The sequence below is a fragment of the Psittacula echo genome, assembly GCF_963264785.1.
Source record: "Psittacula echo genome assembly, chromosome: 1".
NCBI classification, from domain to species: domain Eukaryota; kingdom Metazoa; phylum Chordata; class Aves; order Psittaciformes; family Psittacidae; genus Psittacula; species Psittacula echo.
Genome location: NC_137735.1, coordinates 89,561,068 through 89,587,599, shown reverse-complemented (window position 1 = coordinate 89,587,599; position 26,532 = coordinate 89,561,068). Strand labels below are relative to the sequence as shown.

Sequence of the window (26,532 nt, the reverse complement as noted above, 5' to 3'; positions counted from 1 at the left end):
AATCAGGGTTGCGTAAAACTACTTGCATTTTTATGCTATTAGACACTGTCAGTTAATGGACTAAATCTTCACTCTGGTCACTCAAGGGAACTACTTCACATTACAGTAGAAGGTTAACTTTTTTTAACAATAGTTTTAAGTTCTCTAGTGTTTGTAACAGTCCTTTTAGAAACCCGAAACCATCAAGTCAAATCCAACTCTGATAAAGATGGTGAAATACTGCTAAGACCAGAGGCACTGCACCTGCTTTACACAAGTTAATGAGGCTGGTCTCATATTTCTGTTCCATATTGATAACTGGGACAGATTTTAGATCTAATGTAAGAGGGTGTAAATCCATTTAACCCACCTTGGTCCAATCTACCTCAGGCCCAGCACCAGCCTAATACTTTCAAATAGCAGAAATTCTAAATTCACCAGTTAACATTCTTTTCTCAAGTTATTCCAAAGCAAATAGAGTTTAAGCCTAGCTTTAAATAAGGATCTAGCCCACTTTGGGCAAATAACATTGGTAGCAGGGTCACTGGTGGGCAGAGCACTGATAATTTTGGCATGCTCTTTCAGGTACCTGCTCTAGAGGAAGAGCTCTGGGTTTTAATATAGCCCCAGCAGTATGCCTCCCTTCTCTGTGCCCCAAATACTTAGACACAGAGGGTTATCAAACAAATTGATCTTCAGTTCGATTTGCAATGAGTGTTTAGTGCCACAAAGCTGAGGAAAAGTCAAGATAGTTGCAAATGTCAGTGCTTTGCTCAACCTTGTCTCAGAGAAATCAATGTAAGGTGCAGTTAACTTAAAGAGCAGTAACAGTCCAATAAAGTTACACTAGCAAAATTTCAAGTGTCATGTGGAGGTTCTTAAGAAGTTGAGTTACAGTAGGCCTTCAAGTTTAATGAACTCTGCACTTGCTTAACAAATTGGTACTTGAAGGCCAAATTTTCCTCTCATCTTTTATGCTTCTATCATTTCAACAGTATCATTTAAGTTGCTTTCAATTTATAACATCATATGAAAGACAGAATCATACCTTGAAAGTCTAGAGATGTAAGTAGTACATCAGAGCAAAACCCTCTTCACCCTGAATCAAAAAAAAACCCCAAACACAAGCCTCATAATTAAAAGGAGACTTAACCACACGCACTGCAGACATTAGGATTGAAATGAGTCTCAGTTTCATTGGGTTCAGAACTGGCAAGCACAGCCTTCCTTGGCCTTCCCTGCCAACTCAAACCAAGCTGCCCTCTCAGGTTTACCAGCTCTTAAGAACTGCCAGAGAGCATCCAGAAGAAGTTTCATTTAATGACAAGAACTCCTGTCCAGACCAAATGGGCTCCTTTCTTCTGTAATGCTTGCTTGGTTGGGCTATATAACAGCACCACATGGTACTGGAGCTGTGAGGGAAAAGAAATATGACTTCAGACAACATCATGACATCAAAAAACTAAGTGTTCATCTTAATAGTTTAAGTATTAAGATCAAGGTGACTCACTGAGCGCTCCTACTAAAGATTCTCGGTCCCACCCACCATGACTGTCAGTGGGTCACGCATGAGTTACAAAGATCCATTTCATCAGATGCCAATCTAGTTGCCATATCTAAGAGACTCTGAAAGGGCAGGATTAACTGTATTTAGTGTCTTGGAAGATCTGAGTCCACTAATGACTTCTCCTATGGTAAAACAACCAAATCTGCTCATCCTGAAAAACAGACATGAACAAAGCAGGCCCTTCCCAACCCCAAATGAAAACTTAAAATGGTATTACTGCATATGGCTGTACATAACTATGTTCCCTGCAGCCCACTTTTTCCCAGAAACATTAGGGGAGCAGTTGGCAGGTAAAGAATTCTAAAGAACAGGTGGAAAAACAGTGAAAATGAGAACAAAAGAAATGTCTACATAAAGCAAGGAGCTCTAAAGCTCAAGGTTAGAACATCTGGCTCTCCACTGGCTCAGAGGTCTTGCTGGAGTTACTTCCTTCAGGAAATCTGGGGTAAGCATACGCAATCATAGCAAGACAACAAAGGAGCTTTATGTAATATTCTGCACTGTATCTTCCAAACAGTATTTTCCACCATATTTTTTATTAATACATACATCTGGAGAAGTGGCAAATTCCAAATCCCACAAAGTGATCTCTCTTCGCTGCTGTGCACTTTAATTGCAAATAACCAACAAAACAAATAAATAAGCAACTTCTATTTCCACTTCTATTAAATAGGGAAATTCAGTTCAGAATGGCCATCTTCCTGCCAGAAGACATGACCAGGCACAAGGAACATGCTCTTTCACCACAGCTTTTACCATGGACATTAGAAGTTAAAAGTTTAACAAACCTCCTCAATTTCTTCCCATGTAAAATGGAATTCACAGTACCCTTTTATTTTTGAAAGCTTTATAGGATGTTTCTCAGATTTCCTGCTTCTAAAGTGCCTCAAAGGGAAGTCCAGTCTAAAAATGAAACCACATTACTTCCTCAATAAAAGTCAGATTCCAAAGTGGAATCTTTTGCAACCATTACTATAACATGCAATCCAAAAATTTGTTTCAAATTCATCTCAACTAAAAAGATTGGCATAATAATTAATGGAAGCTGGTTTATTGTAGCTTTTAAATTAATTTGGCAGACTGTATTTGTCTGCCTTAAAGGATAAAGCAATCAATGTGACCTCACTAGAGAGTCCATGTCAAGGATTCTTTAATCCATGTCAAAATCTCATGTATGATCAAGTTGTAAGCTAAAAGAGATATGCGTAACTAGTGAGAAGGTGGAATGATCAAGAAAACCAGTGAAAGACAAAGGGCAGGTTTTCAATTAGGTGCTTAGACTCGGGCCAAACAAATTCATGAGCTTCCTCCCTCTCTGCCATTTTTTGCTCCTCTTGTATCACATTCTCAGCTCAAAGGAGGCCACTGCAGGTGTTGTGATCTTAGTGCTACGGGTACAGCAGGATGGAGAAATGGCTGGCTTCCTTGGCACCAAAGATCTCTTGGCTTATCTTCACCTCCTCAAAGCTTGCCAACTCTAGCTCACCAAGAGTCAGGTTATTTAGAACAGCAAGGGGCAATACCCACCATCATCCTTACTGAAACAGATACTTCTTCCCCCAACACAAACTCTACAAAGGAATGTTATTTTGAGCTCCTTTGAACTTAGGAAAGAGACAGCTAGCAGTGCCATAGCTCTTTTCTGAAGTACATGCACGAGATGAAAGCAAGGTAGGTGTGGAGTGGACAAAGTACTTCTTTATCACTTGCAGACTGGTTTGACAAAAGTCCAGTAATTTCACATATTTTTCCTATTTTTTTTTTTTTTTGTGTATGTATTTTGGTTTTTGTTTTGTTTTTAAAGGGGAGGTGAGGGAGAAGGGGCCAGCTCAAAAGTTTCTGCTGCTCCTGCAAAAAAAAGGACAAACAAGCCGTTTTCATGTCAGCTACGTCCAGCTGGAAATGTCACAGCTTTGTCACAATGGAACAAAGCATGCCTGGTGTCTGTTCTTTCAAAAGGTCTCTTAATTCAAACAAAAGAAAAATATTCACATCTGGAAGGGGTCGTAGGCAGGGGGTGGGAGTGGAGGAAGCGAAGTTCAAATGGCAACTCATAGCAGTTGCTGTTTGTTTTACTATTTGTCTGATTATTGTACTGCCTGTTCTGGCACTTATTGATCCAGTTAAAGAAAGCAAGCCAAGAGTTAAAACAGCAATTTTATTATTGATTGACCTCAGACAGCCAGATGAGACACACCTCTTCACTTTTGCTCCATTCATCATGATGGAATGCTCAGACTGAGTAAAAAGACCCCTTGTGACCAGTCTGGCAGTACCTACTCTTCCCCCCACCCCCCTTGGTTAATAATAATAAAAAGATATTGTTGTGTATGGAGTCCAAGCTTCCTTTAGAAGACAACCTTCACTTTCAAAGGATGTACATTTTGAAATCCTCCTCTTTCCAATGGGTTATTCAACCATCTGCTTCTGTAAAGATTAAAATCTTCTAATGACTGCAGAGCTGGGAGGTCGTATCAGAACTGAGCCACACAGAGATCAAAAATTAAATGTCTAGTGAGATCAGATTAAAGGAGAAGTAGACTTCACTGGCTAGGAATGAAAGACCAACACTAAGAGTTTGTCTTACACTCCTAAAAGTTTTCTCCTTCTTCAAAAGGAGAAGACTGAATTTTCTAAAGATGAAAAGCCACTCCTAGGCTGCCACCTAGCTAGTTAATTTCTTGTATTGTTTTAGGAGCTATTTTAGAAAGCTCTTTTGCTCCAGCCGTTACTGAACTGACTCGTCCCTTTTGAGCTGGTATTTTGTCAGGAGTTTCAAGAGCGATAAAAACTTGCTGCCAAGTCCTTTCTTCCCCACAATGTGTTTTATAACCCAGCGTGTAGTTTAGTCTGTCTAAACACTGCATTAGTACACTGCCATCAGTTTCCATGGAGATGATTAACTCCTGCAGAGCCAGAATGCTTTAGCATGCTTTTCTCCCTTTCAGCACGAGGGACATGACAGCATCTACTAAAATCAGCCTGCAGAAACATCACATTTTCCAGATAGTTCTAGCAAATGTAAGCATTTACTTTTGCTTCAACCCATCACACAGCTGTGGTCTTAACCAAACTTGCATTTCAGTCATCTACTAGAATGAGTTGTTCTTCCCCCTCATCCTTCTCCTCCTTTGCCGTGATGTCTGAAGGTATGACAGCCCCACTGACATCAACTTTTTGAACTACTCTCAGGGCAAAGCCAAGGCATGAACATATCTATATTGATATACTTAATATATCTTCATATAATGAAGCATCCAGAAGAGACAAAGGAGAGATGAAGGTTATGACTTTGAACTCAACCAGAAATCGGAGTAGAAAACAAAAAAACTCTGTATCTTGAAGTTTAAGAGCACTGTTACATGAAACATAATTTGCAACACTCTTAGTTACTTGTGTCTAGCAAAAATATATTGTTAGTGTGTACTCATTATGTATTTAACACCATTTTAAGAAGTTGAATTAAACAAAAAACTACCCTTAATCTAGTATAACACAACCTAATTAAAGCAAGAAAGTAGACCTTTGACAAAATGCATCTAATGAAGGCCACATGCTGCCATCAGCTTCAGCTGTGGAAAATACAGTTTCCCAGCCTGACTTTCACAGAAAAGACAATCTCTGCAGCAGTTGCCACTTTGGTGGCATGCTATGAAAACAAACATGAAAACAGTAACAGAACTTTGAATACTGCAGTTTCTTGGGAGAATTCCCCAGTATATTTTATAAACATTTTCCAGGGTATCATCACTGAAGCAAACGGTAGCCTTCCCAGCACTTTTAACATGTAATGTTTTTCTTTGCGTTTAAGACCTGATACACTCTATAAGCTAGACATGAATACCCAGGCATAACTGCAGTTTCTGTACAAGAGTTAAAGGCAAGAAGGAGATTTTTTTGCCAGTAAGCTTGGCTAACTTGAAAGAGCCACTGGCAGGGTTCATAGCAATGGGTGTTCTGCTGCTGTGAAAATTATTTTCTAGTTGACTTCCACAGCAGTTGCCAGAAGGATTTCTTTGCAGACTCTGCTAGGAATCAGTACTGTGTAGGTACCAGGAATGCAAAGTCCCCCAACCCCTTTTACACTGTGCTACTAAGACAGCCTATAAAGGTGCAAGAAGACTTCACTCATGCAGCCCACTCACAACCGCTGAAGTGACAGCCTTTATTTACTGTTATGTAGACATGTGTCAGTATTAACTCAAAAGGCACCACTAATTAATTTCAGACACTTTCCTACTGGACACTTACCAAGCAGCAACCATATTTGGTTAATCAGCCTTGGCTACAAACAACCCAAGCAATCTGAGACCAGACTCTCCGCTACCTCCTCCTCAGAGATTAGGAGAACTCTTGTCCCCTAAAGTTACTGTAGTAAAGACCCCTAGGGATGCTAAAAATCCACAGCAGAGAACATCAGCAGGGAGCCAAAGAAAGTGTTTCAACTTTCCAAAAAGCATGCACGTTTGCACACCTCCCACAGCTGCAAAGATCACAATACAGCATGTAGAAAGACACTTGCTGCCTGCTTCTCCAGCCCTCCTCAAAGCGACTGGTGCAGCACCACCAGCCCGCATGAGCTGCACCTTCCACACCAACCGCCACAGGCAGTTTCCCAGCTTGAGAGAACTTGTTCTGCTCCTGCCTCCTATTAATTGTCACCAGGCTGTGGAGGAAAATTTGCCTGCCCACACCTCCAATTGTGTTTTGTTTTGCTGTAGGAAACAAGCCACTCTCACAATTACTGATTTCTTCCAAGCATTTCTTGGAGAGGCTGGCACCACTGCCATGGGACAGGACTTGCTGCCTCAGGAGGGATAGGGGGATCCACCACCACGCATCTCTCCACCCAGGCATACACAGCAGCTACGGAGCCATTACCCATCTTGAAAAAGCAGGTCACCCCTCACAGGTTTAACCCACCTCACCTCCATTTCCATCGGGTGACCTGCAGGTCGAAGGCTCGCTTGTGGTGACAGCCTGCCCGCACCCCTCAGGGTGCCGCTGAACTTTCTAGACACGCGGGCAACAGGGCAGGTGCCGAGTCCCCCGGGGAGCCCCTCCAGCCCCGGCGGGGCCGCCTCAGGCTGAGGGGAGACTGAGGAGCGGCAGTCGCCACCCGCGGTACTTACCGATGTCGGAGTTGCAGAACGCGTCCTGCGGGTGGATGGGGACGCAAGTGCAAGCCTCCACCACCAAGTCCCGCAGGCTCCAGCTGCAGAGGAACACGACGAGGAAGCTCAGCCACGCCGTCATGTTGCCCTCCGAGGTGCCTCCTCACTTGTGCGGAGCAGGAGGGCAGCTGCGCTTCTCTTCGCCTTACTTTACTCTCACCTCCTAACAGCCCGTGCACCGCGACCGCCTGTCTGCCTCCTCACACTACTCTTTCTCGCTGGCCTCAGCAGCACAGCGTGAGCTCGGCGGGACGGTGCAAGCCTGATGGGAGGGCAAGTCCGCGTCTCCCAGCAGCGGAGAGCGCACTCCAGGACCGTGCACAACTACACTGCACCACAGCGAGCCGGTGAGCGGAGTTATAGCCTCGATCGCGCCCTCTCGGACTCCGGGGGCGCCGCCACCCCGGGCCAATGGGAGCCCCGCATTACCTCATCGGCGGGAGCGGCCAGCGGGACGGGGCGGGGCCGCGGCTTCAGCGCCTTATACGGAATAGTGCGGGGAGCGCCGCTTGGTTGAGTGTGGGCAGCGGTCGGGTGCCCTGCGGCCGGTGGCGCAGGTAGCCGCGGCTCTGAGGAGAAGTGCCTGGTCTCAGCCCATGTCCCGTCAGGGTGCCACCGAGGTGCGTGTGTGCGCCGCACTCTCACAACTAGTTGTACCGGCGAGTGTCCGTCCCGCAAATGTCAGTGCCCAGAAGGGTCTGGCCCTGAGGAGCCTGTGTGTTCCCCATCAGTCGGGACCCTCGGCATTCCCTCGGCCGCCCGCTTCGCACCTCAGGGTGCAAAGAGGCACCTGGAAAACGCGCGAGTGGTTTGCTGTTCTCCTGGGAGGAAAATAAGGTGAAGACCTAGCTCAACTAGAAAGCAGGACTGCATCCTGTGGGTTTTAATAGAATCATAGAATGGTTTGGGTTGGAAAGGACCTTAAGATTATTGAGTTCCAACCTGCCTGCCATGGGCATATAATCTTGCTCAAATGCTCCTTCTTCTGTCACATCGTTACCCACTGCTTCCCCTTCTCAGGGCTCTCGGTCAGAAAGGGGTCATAAACTGCTAAAACCAAGCTGGCAAAAGCAGTGTCATATCTACCCGGGCACTCCCAACATTTAATCTCAAAGTATATTTTAGCAGAGCAGCTTTAGTGGAATTTATAGAAAAGTCTTGTTTGTTTTGTTTTTCCTTATCCCCTTTTGGAACTGTAAATTTGTATCAGCTGTAGAAATGTAAATGTTATAGAAAAACTGGGACTGTAAGGAAGGGGATGGCCAGCTGCAAGATACAGACAGCCTTATTATCCTGCAAAGGGGACTGAGGGGTGATTAATCACAGTATCAAACCAGTGTATATAATGTCAGAGTACTTTCCATGGGGTTTACAAGACTTAAGCATGTCTAGTTATAAATTATGCTGGTATTAAAGGCCAGGGACCAGCTGTCCTAAATTTCTAAATAGTCAGCTAAGTCTTTAGATTTACAATTCTGCTCCATCTGGGTGAAGCACAGCCTGCCTACACCTTTTCTTTAATCATACTGTCCACATGAAATTAAAACCTCCAGTCTTATGGAAGCATAGGCTTTTATTTGGAGCGCACACACAAAAGCTCCAAGATGGGTGTTGCTAGTAGAGATCAAGGTTACAATGCTAACAGTGGGAAATGCAGGTTCCTACCCTTGCTGTGACACAGACAACCTGTGTAACAGCTTTGCCTCACTATGCTTCAAATCCCAGTCTGTGTAATGGGGATAATAGTGATGGGAGCTTCTCAGGAATGTGCATTAATAACACACTGAAAAAAATTAGGTGGTGTTGGGGTGCTAACGGGTCATGGAGCAGGGTATTAAACAGGACATTTGATTTAGTCACATCAGTGCTTGAATTGTTGGGTTCCAAATGGCTGTATGAGAAATTCTGTGCAAAAAACTCCTTAGGTACTTGGACTGTCTGCTCAAGGTACTGCAGCTGAAGTTGAATCCATCAGATTGGACTGGCATTTCAATCTGAATGTAAACACGGAACAACTTCACTGATCTCAGCAGAGTAACATGGAAGAAAAATGAGGTGTGCCTGGTGCTTTCAGTTTTCCTTTGTTGTTGTAAAAGGCTGGGCATCACCAACATCATGATACACCTGGGCCATCAGCATCTCAGATCAATATCTGAGGGAAGTGGAGTTATTCCATAACTTGACACTGGTGTAAATAAGAGAGAGTTTGGCCCACACACAACTAGATTATAATCACAGCTCCGGCACCACCTCCTTTCACTCTCTGGCCAAGTAACTCCTCTGAGTATGTTTCTTCACTTCTATAATAACACCTTTCCTGCATGTTCTGAGTTCTAACAAGCTGCATGCTTTGTAATAAGCTTTAAATTGGGTACTGTGTAAATGCTGAGTGTCTGTAACACAGAGATGCAGAACACATTCAGAGGAGACTGAAAAACAAACCCTTCAGTCATCTTCTCAAGAGGGAAGAGGGAGAGGAGGGGGGCTAGAAGTTACTGCAGTTATATGGGGCCCTCCAAGGCATGGAAGTAGATAATTTTCAAGCTTGTTAAAGTAACACCAAGTCTGTGCCATTCAGAGGAACTAGTTCAAGCTGAGAAGCAATCTGCCATTACTTTTCAGGATGAAAAGGGGTGCCACCACTTGATCCAGTGGCAGGGCACATCTGTGTGGAAGGGATGCTTTGCAGGCTGTCTTTGTGGCAAGGCTTCCATACAACTATTTGAGAGGTAATCCAGAATTTTTTTAATGCATGTATTAGCATTGCCTGAGCAGGTAATACCTGTGTCCTCTCAGTTAAGGCTTAGCTGATTCACCTGCTTTTTGAACACTTAGATACGCTTTTACAAAGAGATTAACTTCTCTGTTAGTAGTAGGGATGCAGGTTTCCAACCAGGACTGGATACTGTACAATAATAACAATATTTATTTGCCATTTAAAAGGTATGTTTCATGCACAGAAACCAGAATGCTTTATTTTTGTCAATCACAGGTAAATAATACTGAGAAAAGCTCATTCTGACCATTGGCCTGCTGGCAGGCCTTGGTTAAATAATTTCACCTGCCTGTACATTCGTTTTGTTATCAGTAAATAGAAATCTCATGTGTTATCCTCTGATAATATCTACTAGATATTCAATATTAGCCTCTCTCACTCTGGAAGAGCCAGGCAGGGGGTCTGAGTGTTTATTTATATGAGAAAATTTGATAATGGTGTCAAAAAAACCACAGAAAGTCGTAAAGGAATTGAAAGAAGAGCTCTGTCTGAATTCTTGTTCTGTGCTGCATGGGAGAAACTGCAAAGGATTTTCTCCTTCAACTAGATAAAACTTTAAGCCTTATATGGCCACCAAAATGTAGCACAGAAAGAAGGAGGAAACAGAGACCTTGACCTTCATATGAGAAAATTAGAGTTCACATTTGGTTAAGTCACCAAATGAAGAAATCAATGTTATTCCAGTCCTCCATGAAGAACACACTGTTGAACACAATTAAGGATCTCTCTGCTTTACTGGGCAGCTACACCACTTCATGCTGTGATCTTCTCGGATCCCACAAGCTAAGCATGACCGGGCTAGGTCAATAGTTGGTGTGAAAATTCCCAGGGAAAGCCATGTCCTGCAGGTGTTGTTGACTGAACAAAGTGGCCTTCTTCCCTCCCTCCATCCTGCACGAATGCGTAGACACAGTGCTAGGGGGCACTGCGCTGCAAGAGATGGTTGCATTTTTGCAGCTCAATCTAGGTTCTTTGCAATATCTGAAGAACTGAATCTGGAAAAGGAAATACGTTTAAGCCGGGTGTCTTAGTTAAAATTCAGGCGAGAGCCCTACCTTCTGATATCATAGATACTCACTGAAGATTACATCAGGAGCATATTAACAATATCATTTCCTTCCACAAGTCCTGCTTGTGGCTGGGAAGGACCAACCTGGAGCTAGCTGAAGACACTGAGATAAAAGCACTTTGGGATATTCCTTCCAGAGGCATAAGGTGTTGCTTTAAATGAACTAAAGGCATATTCCCTTCTATTCACATTTCATTGTGAGGGATGCCGGCTGCCTCAAAACTGACAAAAGCATTTGAATGTAAGTGGTACAGAAGGGCTTCATCAAACTACAGGAACTGCTGGCCAAAAAAACCCCCAAAACCAAAACAAACCAGAAAGAGAGAGAGGAAAGAAAAGCAAGAAGAAAGAGGGAGTGAGAACAAGAAATACCCACACCCCCCCCCCCCATCACCACTAATAGAAAAATAACCCTGACACATGTAGTGGCTGAAAACACTCCCACTCATCAGCAGACCTCAGCTGGTTTAAACTGGGCATGGCATGAATGAAGTCAGGAGACTTCAGCTTACCATCCAAACAGTACTGCCACCTCCTTAACAATATATTAATTTTAAAAGCTTAGGAGTATGGGCATTTTTCCATTTTAACTTTCCCTCAGTAACTTCACTTGATTCATGAGTGTGGAGTCCTGCTGTTAGCATTCTAAACTGTCCAGCTGCCAACTTACTCAAAGGCCTCCTCTTGTGCGAAAAACCTCAAGCCGAGGATCCTTTTATCTCCTATACCAGCTCAGCATCACATCTTCTAAGAGATGTCACTGTTTTTCTGCTTTTATGGGGAGGAAAGGATAGGTGCTTTCAGAGCCATGTGGTGTCCTTTTTTACAGCACACTCAAAGCCATCTCAAATGGAGTGATCATGCATTGCATTGGAAAAAGATTTTCATATTTCATGATTATTTCTTTTTCAGAATGTCTGTTGTTTTCCTGACAATATCATCTGAGAAGACTGTTTTGTTCAAAATGTTTGGATTTGATATGATTCACAAGTGTGACAAAGGTTGAAAAAAATCCCCGTTTATTTCCTCCATTGTATCAGAGAACTTAACATGCTACTTAAAATAAGAAGACTCTTTCTTCAAAAATGTCTTTGATTCTATAAATACATATTAAAAAAAACCCAAACATTTGATCTCCTTCTCTGAGGTTGCAAAGGAATTATGTCACCTTCCTGTCTGCAAGACAGGCATAGATAGCACTCTATCCCATTCCCAAGCTTTTAATTAGAGGTACGCCATTAAACCTTCATCAGCTCTAACGGTTCTATACTTGTTCGGACTTCAAGGAAACTTTACAGATTGTGCTTCCTGAGAGCACCCAGCCCAGGAGCAGAACATAGGCACCATGTGTTGCAGGAATATTACTTTAGAAAGGATTGTAGAATATGAAAACACCCTCTCAGTAGTGGGGGGATCTCCAATCAGGCTGTGATGTGGCATCAGCTGCAGAAGGGCAACCAGGAAATATCTTTTAACAGCCTTATCAAGCTGAAAATGTTTCCTGCACATGACTCTGCTCTTTGGCCCCAGTCCAGTAAAACACTAAGGCACATGTTCAGCTTTAAGCACACAAGATGCTCTACTGAAGTCAACAGGACCATTTACATGCACGAAGTTAAATATAAGCTTAAGTGCATTCCTGGATCAGGGCCAAAGGGCTCAGTACCATGCAGGGTTCAAGCCAGGAGGCCATGATTAGATGGCCTGACAGAGTCTAGGGGGGAAGGACACAACATGATTTGCTTGGTTCTACCTGCCTGTGCCTCATTCCAAGCAATTAATTTTCCCTCATTTTTGTTTATAATAGTTTTTCCATTTCTCTTGCTTTCCTTTCATGCTGCTGTAGCCATTTCCAAATTGAAGTTTTGTTTTTCCTTTTTAAACCCTTCTAAACTGCATCAATAGCTTTAAGTGACTGAACAAAGAGATTTCAGATAGATGAAGTGCTTCAAATGGTAATAAGGGCTGGTGTTCCCAGAGCTTTGGAGGCTTGCACTAAGAAGAGAAGAGAGTGAGAGCGATTGAAAATCACTTTTCTGTTGTTCCTTTGTATGAACTGGTTTCTGGCTTATGCAATGCACAGTAATTAAAATGACTGGAATGCCTCACATTTTTAAGAGAGCTTTAAGGCAGCTCTGTGGCATTGTGGCCAGCAGAGTTCATGAGCAGATTCATGGCTGCAATCGAGGTTTGACGTTTCCATCAGCATAACTTGAAGAAGACAATGGAGGGGAGTTGAGGAAGAATGGGTAGACACAGTAAAGCAGTAACATCTGCTCCCTACACCAGCTCCAAGAGGAGCTATGGAACAGCCTTCCTTTTGATGAGATGAGAGCCTAAAGGCTGGTATGGTCATCAGAGATCTCATTGCTTTCTTTCGCTGTAGCCTTCACTTCCTGGCCAAATTCAAGTGTGGGACAGAACTGACAGCTTCTCTATCTCTCACTATATCATTTACTCATAGTGCTTCCTCCTAGGCATTGTACAGGATATGTCTCTTTCTGTGAGAGAGGGTTTGCATTTGAGTACTGTCCACTGCAGTTGCTTGGGAGTACTTGTAGGGGTCCAAACAACTCCCTGATGTTTAGCAGGCAGACAGCCCAGCATACTGGCAAGTCTCTCTACTCACAACAGGTTGCTCTCCCCATGATGAAGTTTACTCTGCTTGGCAGTGGTAAGGCAGTATCTTGCTGCTTTCAAGTTCTCCTGGCACAGCCCGGAATTTCATCTTCCTATTTTCTACTTTTATCATTTAAGGTGCCTAGTCACTGCATCCCTAGTCTTCTGTCAAGAGCTGGCCTGGCTTCTCACAGTGGTGAATGGCCACAGAGGAGCAGGAGCTGAATTCAGCCTCTCTTGGGAGGGAAGATGACTGGTTTGTTGATATGACCTTTTTGACATGTTGAGCAACCAGATCCTTCTCCCCTCGTCTCTCTGCCTCTCACTAGCCTTCTGAGAACACAAACTGAGCCCACTCCCTTACCTCCCAGCATAATCCTTCTCCCACACATCAGAGGGCACTGTCAGGATACAGTGCTTTCCACAAACCCATCTGAGTGTAGGGAGGTAGAGAAAGATCCCAGGCAGGAGACAATAATCCTGTATCTCTTAGACCATCCTGTGGCTGACAGAGCTGCAGTCCCTCTAGGTAGTAGGCCACCCAGGCCCTAGGATGTAGCACTGATTTTAAAGCCTGTTGGAACCTTCAGAAATCACCATACTTGTGAAGAGCAGAAAGAGCAGCACCAGGGGGTTGGCATTCCTCTTTTTGTTACATTAATGAGCCTGAAGACAGTGTCAGGCTGCCAAGTCGGTAGGAAGGGTCTTCTCTTTACCTGCAGAACATGTGCAGCTGCAAAAAAAAGTTGCTGTCTCTTGCCCTTCCCTGCAAAACCTGCAAAAACTTCCTGCAAGAGTAAACCAGTCACTTCATCCCCATAGTCCAGGTATTACTGGTTTCACCTCTGAAACTGCAAGTAAAGGTGTTTGTTAGTTACAAAAATGGACTCTAATGATGAAGATAGTGTTCCAGGAGGGAATGAACTTGGTGATTCCTCTCATGAATGTCAGCACATAGGTGTCAAAAGTGAGCAGCCATTCCTCTGTGGGGAGATCCCAACAGAGGTTGTTGCCTTGGCATAAGATTTTTTTGCTTTTTAAATCCAAATTGACTTTTTCAGTGCTTTTGTTCCTGTGTTCCTAAATCAATGCTGTATTCTAAACAGTAGCTGACTGCTCACTTACACCAGGGCCTTCGCGCAGAGATTCATGGTCCCAGCCAGTAGAAGCTAGGGGATTTTTGATCTGAGATTTCAAGGACGAATCTCTTTCTTTGGAGCAAAAGGCAGCACTTCTGTTTCCTCACTCTTTTGGAATTTTTCTTCATAAATCTTGGCATACAGTGTGAGACACAAGATGAGGAGATGGTAGATCTGAAGCCTGGAGTAAGGGCTCTTTCATTTGCTTATTGTATTGCTTTTGCTTGAGTGAAGAGCAATGCATTCCTCAAAGGACCTTTTCACGTCAGCAGTGTGACTTCCACACCTAATGTATTAACGTCAGGAGTGAAAAGATCAGTGTTTGATTTAGCACAGATGTGTGAAAATAGTATTCTTTCTCCACTGAAGACAGAAGTAACAATCTACAGCCTCTCCTCCCCTTTCCTTTAATCTGACTGCCTCTACCACTTAGTTGTGCCTTTCTATGTGCTTCTGAGGGGTGTTTCAGTGGGGGATGCAGAAGTATGCAAAGACATCACAGTGTAATTACAGAACCTTTCTGCCCATTTAGCGAAGTAACCTTGGTTTCCATTTCATTGCGAGTGATAACGGGTATTGTGCAGCAAGAGTTAATCTGTAACCAGATACAGAACAAACTTCCTGTTTTTCCTTTGCAATGAATAAAAGTACCTTTACCAGGGACTGTAGGGCTAGGATTATGATCACATCCTTTATTAGCAGAAGCTTAAAAGAAACAGTGTCCTGTACTGAGAGAGTTCAGCTCTTTCTGATTTTAACTCAGTCTGTAGCAAGAAAACACGCTAGCTCATAGTGGAAGTGCTCTTCTGAAGGAGAGACACACGGTTTGGGTGAGGGTACTTGCGCTTTCCTGGTACTACCCAGAAAGAAGGACTTACAGGGCATAGCAGAGGCAGCAATGAGAACTACTCAGAGCTGACAGGAAGCAGGAAGGGACTTTGAGCAACCTCTTCTATTGGAAAGTGTCCCTGCCCATGGCAGGGGTATTGGAACTAAATGATCTTAAAGATCCCTTCCAACTCAAACTATATGAATGTATGCACAGATCACGTACCAGGAGTTGAGCTGTGAAATTACCAAAGCTTGAACACGTGCCCTGAGCAAGAGAACACCTCTCTGTAGCTCTGCCCCTAGTAACAGTGCCATCAAATCTCGCAGAGAGGGCTGGGCAGGGGTTGGCAGCGCTAGTGCCCTGATGTGAGAGTCTGGAGTGCTTCAGAGCAGTGGTTCGTAACAAGAGACTAAGCAGCTGGAGAGGTACTGAACATTTTTAGCGGTAACAGATGTCCAACATTATCTTAATACATTACATTCTCCTCTCCTTTCCTCACCATTGATGACTGTTGTGCCTAGGGCTGACAGTTGGCCAAGAGGCTGCTCCACAGCATAGCTCCCATTCTTGCCATCTCCCAGCATCTGCAGCAATGATTGTAAGCAGTGCTTAAAGCTAACTACATGAAGAGATTGAGCTCTCACCACACAGGCTAGGGCTCTACCTAGACACCTAGCTGAGGTCAGTGAGGAAAGTGACCTCAGTGCAAAAGTTTTGCAATGCACAGGAGGGGATCTACAGTTTGCTCACTTGATGATTACTAGGAAACACCCAAGAAAGGGTCTGAGCAACAGCAGTTTCTACCAACAGAGAAGTGGTTTTCCAGCACCCAACAGCATGAAAGACAGTAGTTTGACAAGCATTTTCTGTATTTTCATTTGAGATGTGACTTTGTGTTCTGGGGATCTTTTTTTTTTTTAAACAAAATCTTGCTTCCCGTTCTCTCAGTTCAAGTTCAGTAGAACCACCATAACCCCAGTGAGTGGAAAGGGAAGGGAGGAAAGAAGGTCTGCTCAATGCAGACAAATCCTTACTGCAGCTAGAATAGAAGGCACTAATCTTAACTCCCTTATCTCATAGGATAGCTATGGGTATACCTTCTGAAGGCATTGCAATTCTCTCTCCCACTGTTCAGATTAAATGATCTAATGCTCAAGAAAACCTTCTTCCGCTGATACTCACAAAAATTCACTTCTGTTTCAAGGAATTTATTGTGCCAAAGAAGCAGGATCATCAAGAAGAGCACAACCTGCCTCATGGAAGGATAAGGAGCAGGCTTGGAAGGGAATTTTTTACCTCATTTAAAATTGGTTTCCCCATCCAGAATAAGCCTTCACCTCTGAACATTATATATAATGGCAACTTAGTCTAGAGGGGCTAGTATAGCATTTGCTGTGCATGACTGTAAGGAAATAGCACCACAGAGAGCTGGCTGGAGGAAGCAAAAACTTATTCCCAGTGAATACAAGAGCATTTCGTTGTCCTTGTGGAGGCAAAACCTAGCTCCTTAATGCAGACAATGACTCCAACTCCCCTAAGGTGTTTCCACAAGTATCAATGTGATTACTTTAAACAACTTCTCCCCCGCACCCCTTATTCTTATTATTCCAACCTTATTCTATCTGGCATTTCTGGGAAAGAGGAGGGAGAGCAGCAGTTAAAGCTATGCCTATGGCTGAATGTAAGGGATAGTTCTCAAAGGATTCCCTTAATCAGATTCTGCGGAAGATAGGCTGTCTCTCTATAATTCACTCCATGTCTTATTCTAAGGCCGTATGCTCTGGTCACGTGAAGATTTACAGTCTCAAATTTACTGGCCTCAGAGAATCTGACAGAATTATGCAAGAAATCATGTTCCATGATAACTGAGGCCTCACACAGCCGTGTTTTCTAAAGACTGCTTCTAACTCAATAGATGGCCTCTCTAGGGCTTTGTAAGCCCTTCTGGGGAAGAGGGAAGGGGAGAAAAAGGGGGAGCTGCTGATCATTGCCATATGTGAGAAGCATCTGTGCCTGCACGTGGGTGTGACGTCCGTGTTGTCACAGAGGCTGAGCTCTGCAGAGCCCCTCTGTTTCCTGTTTCCTGTTTCCAGTCAGCATCTTGCTGCTGGAGAAGGAATCCCAAATCGTTCTGTACTGCAGTTACAAAAGAGGAAAATGATGGCCAGTGGAGGGGGAAGGGGTGGGGGAAATCCTCTTAAACAGCCTTGTAGGATGTCTGGGCAGGGATGTGCGCCAAGAGTCCTAAGAGGCAGTAGAATAAGTGGGAGTTTAGCAAACAACCATTTTCTTTCTTTGACTAGTGTTCCTCAGAGACCTCAGCACTCCAGTTCTCAGAGCTAATTTTAGCTGTTTGTGGTTGGCCTGTTCCTAATGTCCCTTTCCTATCTCACACACACTGAACCTTCGGATACTCTCTGTGGGCTGACAGATGACGTGAAAACCTCTAATCTGCAGGTCAACTATCAAAAATTAAGTGGGATCAGGGAACTGGAAGCACAATTTGCTTTTTTCCAAATAAGGGAGATATATTCATATTAGAAGTTCTTAGCATACCAAGTTAGTGGTTTGTTGGTTTTTCTTAAAGTATATGAGGGGAATGACTTATCCTTGAAAATTTTATGGTATCCACCAAAGATGTTATCATCCCATGGACACTGCCTTTCCTATAAAGACTGACATGCTTTCATTATTTATTGGCACTGCTCTTCTGTAGGAAAACCAAAACCACATTGTCCCAAACACTGTACTGATATAAAACAGACAGAGCAAGTCCCTGCCAAAGGGCACAGAGTACACGCTAGAGAGGGTTCAAAATTAACACAGTGGCAATAAAGCTGCAAAGCCAGGAGGGAAGAAACTTGCAACAAGTGGCATTCATACTGCAGATGCCATGTTCATGGGAGTCTGAGTCTCACTTGTCTTATGCTGATGATTTGATGTCAATGCTTTTATCTTCCACAAAATTTGCTATAGGGTTCTGGAAGTGCTCAAAAACTGCATGGATGAGGCCCTTAGTGACATGGTTTAGTGGTGGCCTTGGCAGTGCTAGGGTAACAGTTGGACTTGGTGATAGTAAAGGTCTTTCCCAACCTGGTTGATTCTATGATTCTATGGTATCCAGAGGCACCGCAGGTTACAAAATGAAGGTAGAAAGTTTAGGACAACTCCTATCAACGAAATTTTCCCAGATAGATGAGCAAAAGGTGGCACTTTTTCTTCACCTAAATTTCTTGTGGACTCCCTCTCTATATCTCCCCTTCTCTCCACGTACCAATCTGTAGAGGGTGCTGTGGAGGCCTAAAGTGTACGGTATGGTCGGAGTCATGTATATGTGGGACTGGTGACAGTAAAAAGGCATGCGGATCCTTAAGGGACCTGCAAGAGATGCTGGCTCCATTCTGTAAGAAAACTAAGTCCAGCGTCTGGGAATCAGATCAGTAACCTTATTTTCACTTGACAGATTTAAGAAGGCTTTGAGTCATGTGTGGAATCCTGGGAAGCTGTTTAGGAGGAGAAGGTAGTTATTATGTCCCTCAAGGACAGGAGAGCACTATTACTTGAGCTGACAGAGGCCAGATTTGTGTTTTTAATTGGGCAGAGATCCCTGGTTTTGTATTGGACCAGAAATAAAAGACTGACCAGGGTATCTTGGACAAGACTGCCTGTAGCACTCTGCTCTGGCTGGCAGGAAGCTGTCAGTCTGCTTATAAAACAGACCTAATGAGCTGCCCATCCCTATTCTTTGTGCCCAGCAGGTATTTACCAGGTGAGGCTATGCTGCACAAGGAGCTGTTTTCCAGTCTACAGAGACCCAGCCAGGACTCTGTAGTCAGCATCACTGTTAGCAGAAGCACAGACAGGCTGCTTGCAGTAGGGAGAAGCCCAGCAGTGGGAGCACAGGGGCTACCTCATGTTGTCTCTGGCTTCCCACAGATTCCTGGGACTTCTGCTGATTGCTGAAGATCTACCCCCATTTTTAAGAGCAGTGTTGGCTGCTTGTTTCACTTTCATACAGAGATAAGCCCTGTCCGAACTGAAGGGATGGATGAGGGAAACCTCCCACACACACCATCTACAGGTTTTCCTAATAATCCCTGGACAGATGGACACAGTTATGTGAGTTCTTGAAACCCTATCTGCATTGGAGGAGTAGCCGGTGTGGTGCTGTGAACATGGCCAGATATATGTGTTGCCCCCTTCACAGAGAAGCTCACTGTCCTCCAAAAACTGAGTATCAACAAAATCCTTCCTGTGGGGACTTCCAGCTCTGCCTGAGCCAGCTGTAAATTCCTTTGAGGCTAAGACTAAGAAAACTGGAATCCTGGGAGGACCTTGGTACAGTCCCAAAACCATTTCCACCGAACCTTCCCAAAAATATGGTTTTTCTGACCCAGGAATGTGAGCTCTGTAACAATGGCAAAGCCGAAGTCCTAGACCATTGGCATTAACTAGTATTAGCTCATTACTTCTTTGCGCGCCGTCTGTCTCATCTAATATGAAAATCATTGTCCCTCTGGGAGACAGAGGCTCTTTTTGTGCCATTTCTGCTTTGCGCCTGACACGATGGGGATGCTAGTGTTTGAGTGGGGTGCTATCTCTGTATAAACAAATGAAAAATGAATGGGACTCCTTGTTTCTGTGTTTACCACTTTTTTTTTGAGTTGATTATTTTGGAGTGAATAATTGTAATGTATCTGAGTTAGCACAGCAGAGCTAACGGCTGCTTCAGCCAGGAAAACAGAGACGGGCGTATGAATTGCCGGCAGGCAGTGGAACAGGAGCCATGAACTGGTATGGAGTGGCTGAAGCAGTAGATAGCAATACTCCTCAGCTGGTCTTAACAAATGTGGAAGAAAGCTCCATTTGCTCCAAGGCAGGTGAAGGTACCATCCTTCAAACCCAGGACAGCTGGCCACCCTGACCACAGGGATTTCCAGCTGCCTCCTCGCTTGCCAGGCCTCTGTCCCTCACCATCTGTTTGCCCATTCTATGGGAGTGCTGCCTACCAGTTGTCACCCCCCGCATGAACCAGTTGAAAAGTTTGGCTCCCCTGCTCTGACAAGATTCCTGCACATTTTTGTGCTTCCTTGCATGATGCAATGTCTTCTCTGAACACGTGCAGGCTTCCGCTTTTAAATGCAGGGGTTCTTGAGGGACGGAACACCTCTTGTAGCGAATGCATTCCCCAAAAGCCATGATGTGTGGCCCCAATTGTCAACACTCTTCCCTCCAAGGATAGAGAATGCAATCCAGGCCTCCCTCCCCTGCCTGTGGTGACTCCAGCAAGCAGCAAGCCGGAATAGGCACCAGCATGCTGGGAAGGGCATGTCAGGGGTGGGAAGGAAGAATGCAAGCACCACATTGTGTTCTAGGCATGTTTAATTCGCAGATGGTCCCTAAGGGACTATCGGATGCTGGCATATGTTTAGGCCAGCTTCTGGACTACTTGCATTCACACTGATAGAGGTAAGGCAAAGTGATGCAGCTGCAGCCAGCTCCTAGGGGCTCTCCTTCTTCCCACTGCTTGTGAGCGAAGTCTGAACAGAGCAGAGAACCTAGCCCCTTATACACACTGACTTTCCTGCCTTTTCCCATCTGTCAAAGGAATGTGGGTGTTTCAGTGAAACCACCCCTCCACAGTGAGGAAAAAGGCAGAAAAGTTCTCACTTTTCCTTGCATCCTAAACTAAACCCACAAACTGACATGAATGATCTTACTTGTGCTCACATGCAATACACACAAGCACTGAAGGAGGGAAGGCTCTCAGGGCTGTGCCCAGCTGTAAAACAGCCCTTTGACAGGACTGGGCTTCTTTCTTCTTTTTTCTTTCCCAGATGAGAGGCTGGTCATCACCACCCCTAAACCCACCTCCACCCCAAACAGCTGTTTTGCCAAAGGGTGGAGAAGCAGACCTCTTGATTGAGGGTGGAGCAGTTTGAAGGGGAGGAAAGCAGTGACTTCACTTTTTATTAAGTAATAGCAGAGCAGGGTGTGCGTCACTCTGAAAAACAAGAGTTTGGGTGGGGGCAAAGGCTCTCCACAGCATCTTATGCATAGAGCCTTCCCATTTGTGTGAAATAAGCAGAACACACCATTCTGAAGAGGGAATTCAGAAAATCAGAACATTCAGAAAAAAGATTCAGTACATTAGCCACCTTATAATCTCATTTGAGGGGATCCAAGAAGAGCACCAAGATGAAAGGGTATGTAATGGCAAAGGTGGTTTGGGCTAGGCTTTAAGGAAACATGTTCCTCCGGCAGGGATAGAGGAGCATGGGAATAATCAAGCCCATGTGAATGGATAACATGGGAACAGATTCAAGTCCATGTGAATAAAATGAGAGTCAAAGAGTGCAGGGCGAGGCAGGGCAGCATTGGAGAAAGGGCTGCTGTCTGTTTACCATGGAACCAGTACCACCGCCGCTCCAAATGCCCTGCAGCCTTCTCTTACTCATGTTGTTGGCCTGGTCTCTGTAAGGAATCCAAAACTCCTGGAGTTTATCTGGCTTGTCCCTTCCGTAGTGCCAAGACACCATTTACTGTACAAACAGGCAATTTTTATACCACGGAGGATTCTCTCCCTGGCAAGGGAATTCTGCCCAGTAGACAGAATGGAGCTGCTCAAACAGCACACAGGGGTCAGCTTCCATGGGAGCAGACAGCATGTACAAATACCATGGGGGATGATGGCAAAATAGACAAAGGTGTCTTTCACAGAGAGTTAGCCGTAAGGGGACTGCTGTTCTTAGGCTGGCAACAGCCTCTTCTCAGTCCTGTGCTAGGCTGAACAAGTACCATAAGATTTGGAGCTATCTCCCCACATAATCTTTTCCCTGAAGGGCTGTATGGGCAGCCTCAGGCCAGACTGTAGCTGCATTCCCTTCTCCCTTATTCAGTTGGCTTCTGCTAGTCCTGACTACTGTTTAAAGAGTCTCTCAGGCTTGAGAGCAGTCTGGTATGTTAGAGATCACTCCAGGCTGTTCTCACTGTTATAAGAGTTAAAAGCAGTCTTAGACTCAAAAGGCTGCAAATGTAACAAATATTTTCATACTGCTTATACTGTTTATACTGCTCTGAAAGCGCAGTCACCAGAGTGGCCATCAGAACAGAAGCTGTTTCACAGATGTCTGTGGACTGGCTGTAAAAACCCTTCCTGATGGCTTTGGGCAATGCTGATGGCACAATCACAGAGTATCTCTGGTCCTACTTACAGTGAGGACATAACCAAAGCCACTTCAATCCTCTTCCTAGTCTTCCCAGGTGAAACTCAGAACACCCTGACACCATCCTTCAGAGACATGACAGTTTGGGGAACATACCTACCTAGTGTTCCTTTAGCTACCACAGGTACTGAAGCATAGTGCATCAGTGCTGGCATGTGCTTCACTTGTTGGATATTTGTCCAGGATCTTGCGCGGGCTTGCCTGACCTGTGTCAAAGTCCAGGCTGTTGCTTTTAGACTTGTGCTACCACCGACATGAGTTATATCTGGTTCCTACACACCTCTGCATACTGCAGCCTCATATGGTGAGCATTTCTCAGACACAGCGAAGAACTCAGGCTTTGCTTAGCAGAGGTGTAAAACAATGCTAAGCTGTCAGGCCCTTTAATAAATGTTCAGGCCCTTTATCTATCTTTTTACTGTATGTAAACTGAAACCCCAGTTTTGTGGTCCCTAGCTCCCAATGGCGCCTCATTCAGACTTTCCCTAGAGACTTGCCAAGTCTGCAAGGAACTCAAACACAAGCAATATGCTGCTTTCCTCACTCCTGCCTCAAGTATATGAGAGGTGAAAAATAAAAAATGAAGGATGCAATAAACGTACCCTTTCTGACACACTGATTGACAACTTGATGGACAACAAACTGGCACAGTTCAGTTTGTACGGGTCATTAACAAACAGAATTTGGTGTTCCCACTCCCAACCTGAGAAAATTAAATGAACTGAGTGTTCAGAGAGTTCTACTTCCTCACTCACAAATCATCAACGGCTTAGCAGAACAGCACTCTTTCAGAGGTAAAGAAGAAAAGAACAAAGGAATATAAACAAAATAGGCATCCACCAACTCCACCAGTGATGCTTGCCAAAGTCGTCTCTCATTGCTTGGTGATGTAGGTGCTACAGCAGACCATTGCTTCTCTGTGCTCTAGGAACACTCCACACACAGCTGACAGTTTAGAGGTACTGCCACTCACCTGCTGGGTAGCAAAGGCTTCTTCAGAGCTGGAGCTGAGACAGGGTGGGAACCCCTGACCAGTCCCTTTGGCCTGCTGCTTCTTGTAGCCAATCAGCCAATCTAACTCTTTTAGCGGCTTCTCTTGATGGCTCCAGCTAAGCATCCCCCATCACTTGCAGCTCCTACTAACCACTTCTAGTCCTCAGTGGGTCCTAGATTTTTGTTGCTCAGAGACAACTTCTTAAACAAACTTTCCCGGCCTTCTAGTTTGCTGTATTTTTACCTCACAAGATTGCAAATGAAGCTAAGGGTGGTCATCTACTATGGGTACAGCTAATCTCAGCTTTTCACACACACTGAAATTCATTTTATTCTCCCTTTTATGATGAGATTAATGTTGTTTTCTTATACAAATCTTCCCACACGTGCTAGCTTATAAGAATCAGAATGTATAGGTATTAGGCCTGCCTCTAGGCTTCTTCAGTTCCTTTTCTCTGCAGCTGAAGCCAGCAAAGCAGTTGTACCCTTATAGCTCTCCACCCCTTTCGGCCTCTTTGCTGGCAGGCCAAAAAGGCACAAAGAAAAATATGGTGTCCAGGTTAGTTCTTTGTGTCTTACGGTCAGCATGAACATCTTATCAGGGTTCACCAAAAAATAATAGTTGTCCTATCTAAGCCTCAAGACAATCCTCTATTTGTAACAATTTGAGATCCTACTGTTATATCTGTGCTGCAGACACATGAGCTAAGAGACGATAATAAATTTGTGACCTGTTCTAATGCTTTTCCACCCCTTCCCTGTTTTCTTAGAGTGGGCAATATTCCTTTCTAAACCAAGGAATTAGTAACACTAATGACTGGATGCATCACCCCTGCATGCTGAGCATGAGTCACAAAGTCAATATGCCCCTAGCAGCTGAGGAGAACAATGCGCTATGTTCTCAGTTATTCTTTATGGCTATGCCATGGCTGGAGCCCAGAACAAGGGCAATGATGTCATGGCCACAGGCTTAATGTGTAAGTAATGTATACAACACTACAAGCTCTCTGTGATCTATTATTTCCACATTAATGTAACTTAGGGCATATATACACAATTAGTTGACAGAGCCAAGAACAAGTCATTTGGAACAGATTATTTTTTTTCAGCCTTTTAACAAGAATACTTCTCAGTCCCAACAGGCTAGTTCTGGAGAGGTAGTACCTAGCTCAGCGTTGAGCTATATAATTCAGTCAAGACCCCAGCTATAAAGACAAAAGTTTGGAATGTAGAAACGGCCAGACAAAAATCCCACTAAGAAATAGCTTACATTTTTCTGACAATTAGCCATTGTTGCAAGTATTTACATAAAAAAAAAAAAAAAAACAAGAGTAAGAAAAGCTCTGAGCCAAAGAAAGAAATTATTCCCAGCCATATTCAAGAAAATGACTTTGAAGCTTTTCATGCACTTGTATTTGAACAAGGCTTTTCTCCATTAGCCTCTGAGTGGAGGGGGGGGGGGGGTTGTTCCTTCCTTTCAGAAATGTGTTATATGTATTTAGTGGCCTGTTAAAGGAGGCAGTGCAGGAGGGGGCACAGAGGCTAAGCATGCAGCGACATTGTAATCAGAGGCCAGTCAGCGGCTCATGCAGACAAGCCCGTACTAGCTTTAAACTGTCTTGTGTGTGTGCTGATGACTGTAGCCACAGAGTTCACGGTAAAGCTATTAGCAAGCATACTGCCCCAGGGAACTGGGCAGGCCGCCGCAGCTACCGATAGCACCCAGCACAGGTAGAACTGAACATGGATGGGACTACATGAACTATTCTCTGCTTCCTGCATGGATAGCTGTGCTAAGGGTGACAGCTCCTTGCTTCATAAAGCTCTTCCCTCATGTACTGCCAAGTGGCTTGTGGGCACCTCAGGTAACAAAGCCTGCCTGTGTTCTGTATTATGGGACCCTTTCATCATTTGCTGGGTTAAGCCAGGATTCCTCTGCTCAGGAAAACAGGGGAAGCCCTGAGAATTCATAACACAAAATCTTATCTCAAGGGAGAAAAACAGAGGCTTGTGTGTAGAGGCTTGTTGAACTACACATTCCTGCAATAGTTTCCCAACGCTGAGTACCAGTGGGACAGTCACACACTTCGCTGCATGTTCCCAACAGGCTGGAACCTTTATCTGCTGGACAGGCTCAGGCTGGAGCGCCGCCAGTCTCTGCTGGAGACCAGCTGTGGCCCCCCTAGGTTCCTGTGCCTCTGCACTGGGCAGTAGATTGGCGGAAGCTGGTGCAAAGCTGCCCGTCCGATTAAATTTGCTGTTTTGCAAAAGGATTTAGTTTTTTTGCAGGTTATTATTGAAGAAAAATCCTAAGCTGCTGCTTTAACCTGTGTTAAACCTTTCATGGGGTGAAGGAATCTGGTTCCTTTTCTTCCAAGTTGTAAACAAGGAGGAGAGACTGAAGAGAAGGCAGAGAAAGAAAAAGTTTTAAAATATCATTTTTATTACATCCTTTTTACTTTTCCTATCAAAAAGTATTTTCACATTTCCTGTGCGGAAAAGCTGCCCCATCAGAAGAGTTGCTGAACTGAGCTTCAGAGAAAGATCTGACAACAGGTCATCAGCCACCATCTCAGACACACTCCAGCTCCCACACATACCTGCTGTCTTTTCAGGGATGTGCTAGTAAGGCCATCCAGAAGGGTCTGTAGAATATAAACTGATGAGAGATGTTCACATATTTCATAATGTTTTTCCTGTACAAACAAACCAAAGGAGGCCAAATCAAATAAACCACTTATTCCAAAACAAGCTTTTTATATAAAAGATTTGCTCTGGTTTAATTGAGGCTGTCGAGAAAGTTTTAGATCACTAGGGACTCATAGGCTGCAAAAGAAGATGACTGTAAATATACAGAGACACAAAAACTCAATTACTACTGCAGCTGCAAAGCCAGTAAGTGCCTGTAGGAATTGCCCTTGCAAGGGTTGCCACTGAAGATTGCCCTTCTCTGAGCCCTGCAATATAGATAATTTCTTTCACATGATTCCTGCCACAGAATTTCTGTAATTAAAAAAATAATATTTCATACTGACTTCTATCCTTCTGCTTAGTGGATGGACCTAGATCTTGTCCAGTACACAGGATTTAAACCATGTGCTGAGAGCAGTATGACTAAAACCCCTTTTGAGTTCATGGTGTTCAGCAAGGTATCATAT

The 26,532-nt window shown here is 44.3% G+C and overlaps 2 protein-coding genes across 3 annotated transcripts in view; one reads left to right on the top strand and one right to left on the bottom strand.

Annotated features, from left to right (window-relative positions):
* TIMP3 (TIMP metallopeptidase inhibitor 3) overlaps positions 1 to 7,087 on the bottom strand; it is a 38,566-nt gene extending 31,479 nt beyond the window's left edge. The window contains exon 1 of the mRNA XM_080612044.1: positions 6,679 to 7,087. Within this exon, the coding sequence (XP_080468170.1) occupies positions 6,679 to 6,802 (124 nt within the window). The 5' untranslated portion in view covers positions 6,803 to 7,087. The remainder of the gene's footprint in view (positions 1 to 6,678) is intronic.
* SYN3 (synapsin III) overlaps positions 1 to 26,532 on the top strand; it is a gene marked incomplete at both ends in the record, with an annotated part of 176,309 nt that overhangs the window by 80,662 nt on the left and 69,115 nt on the right. The window lies entirely within an intron of this gene.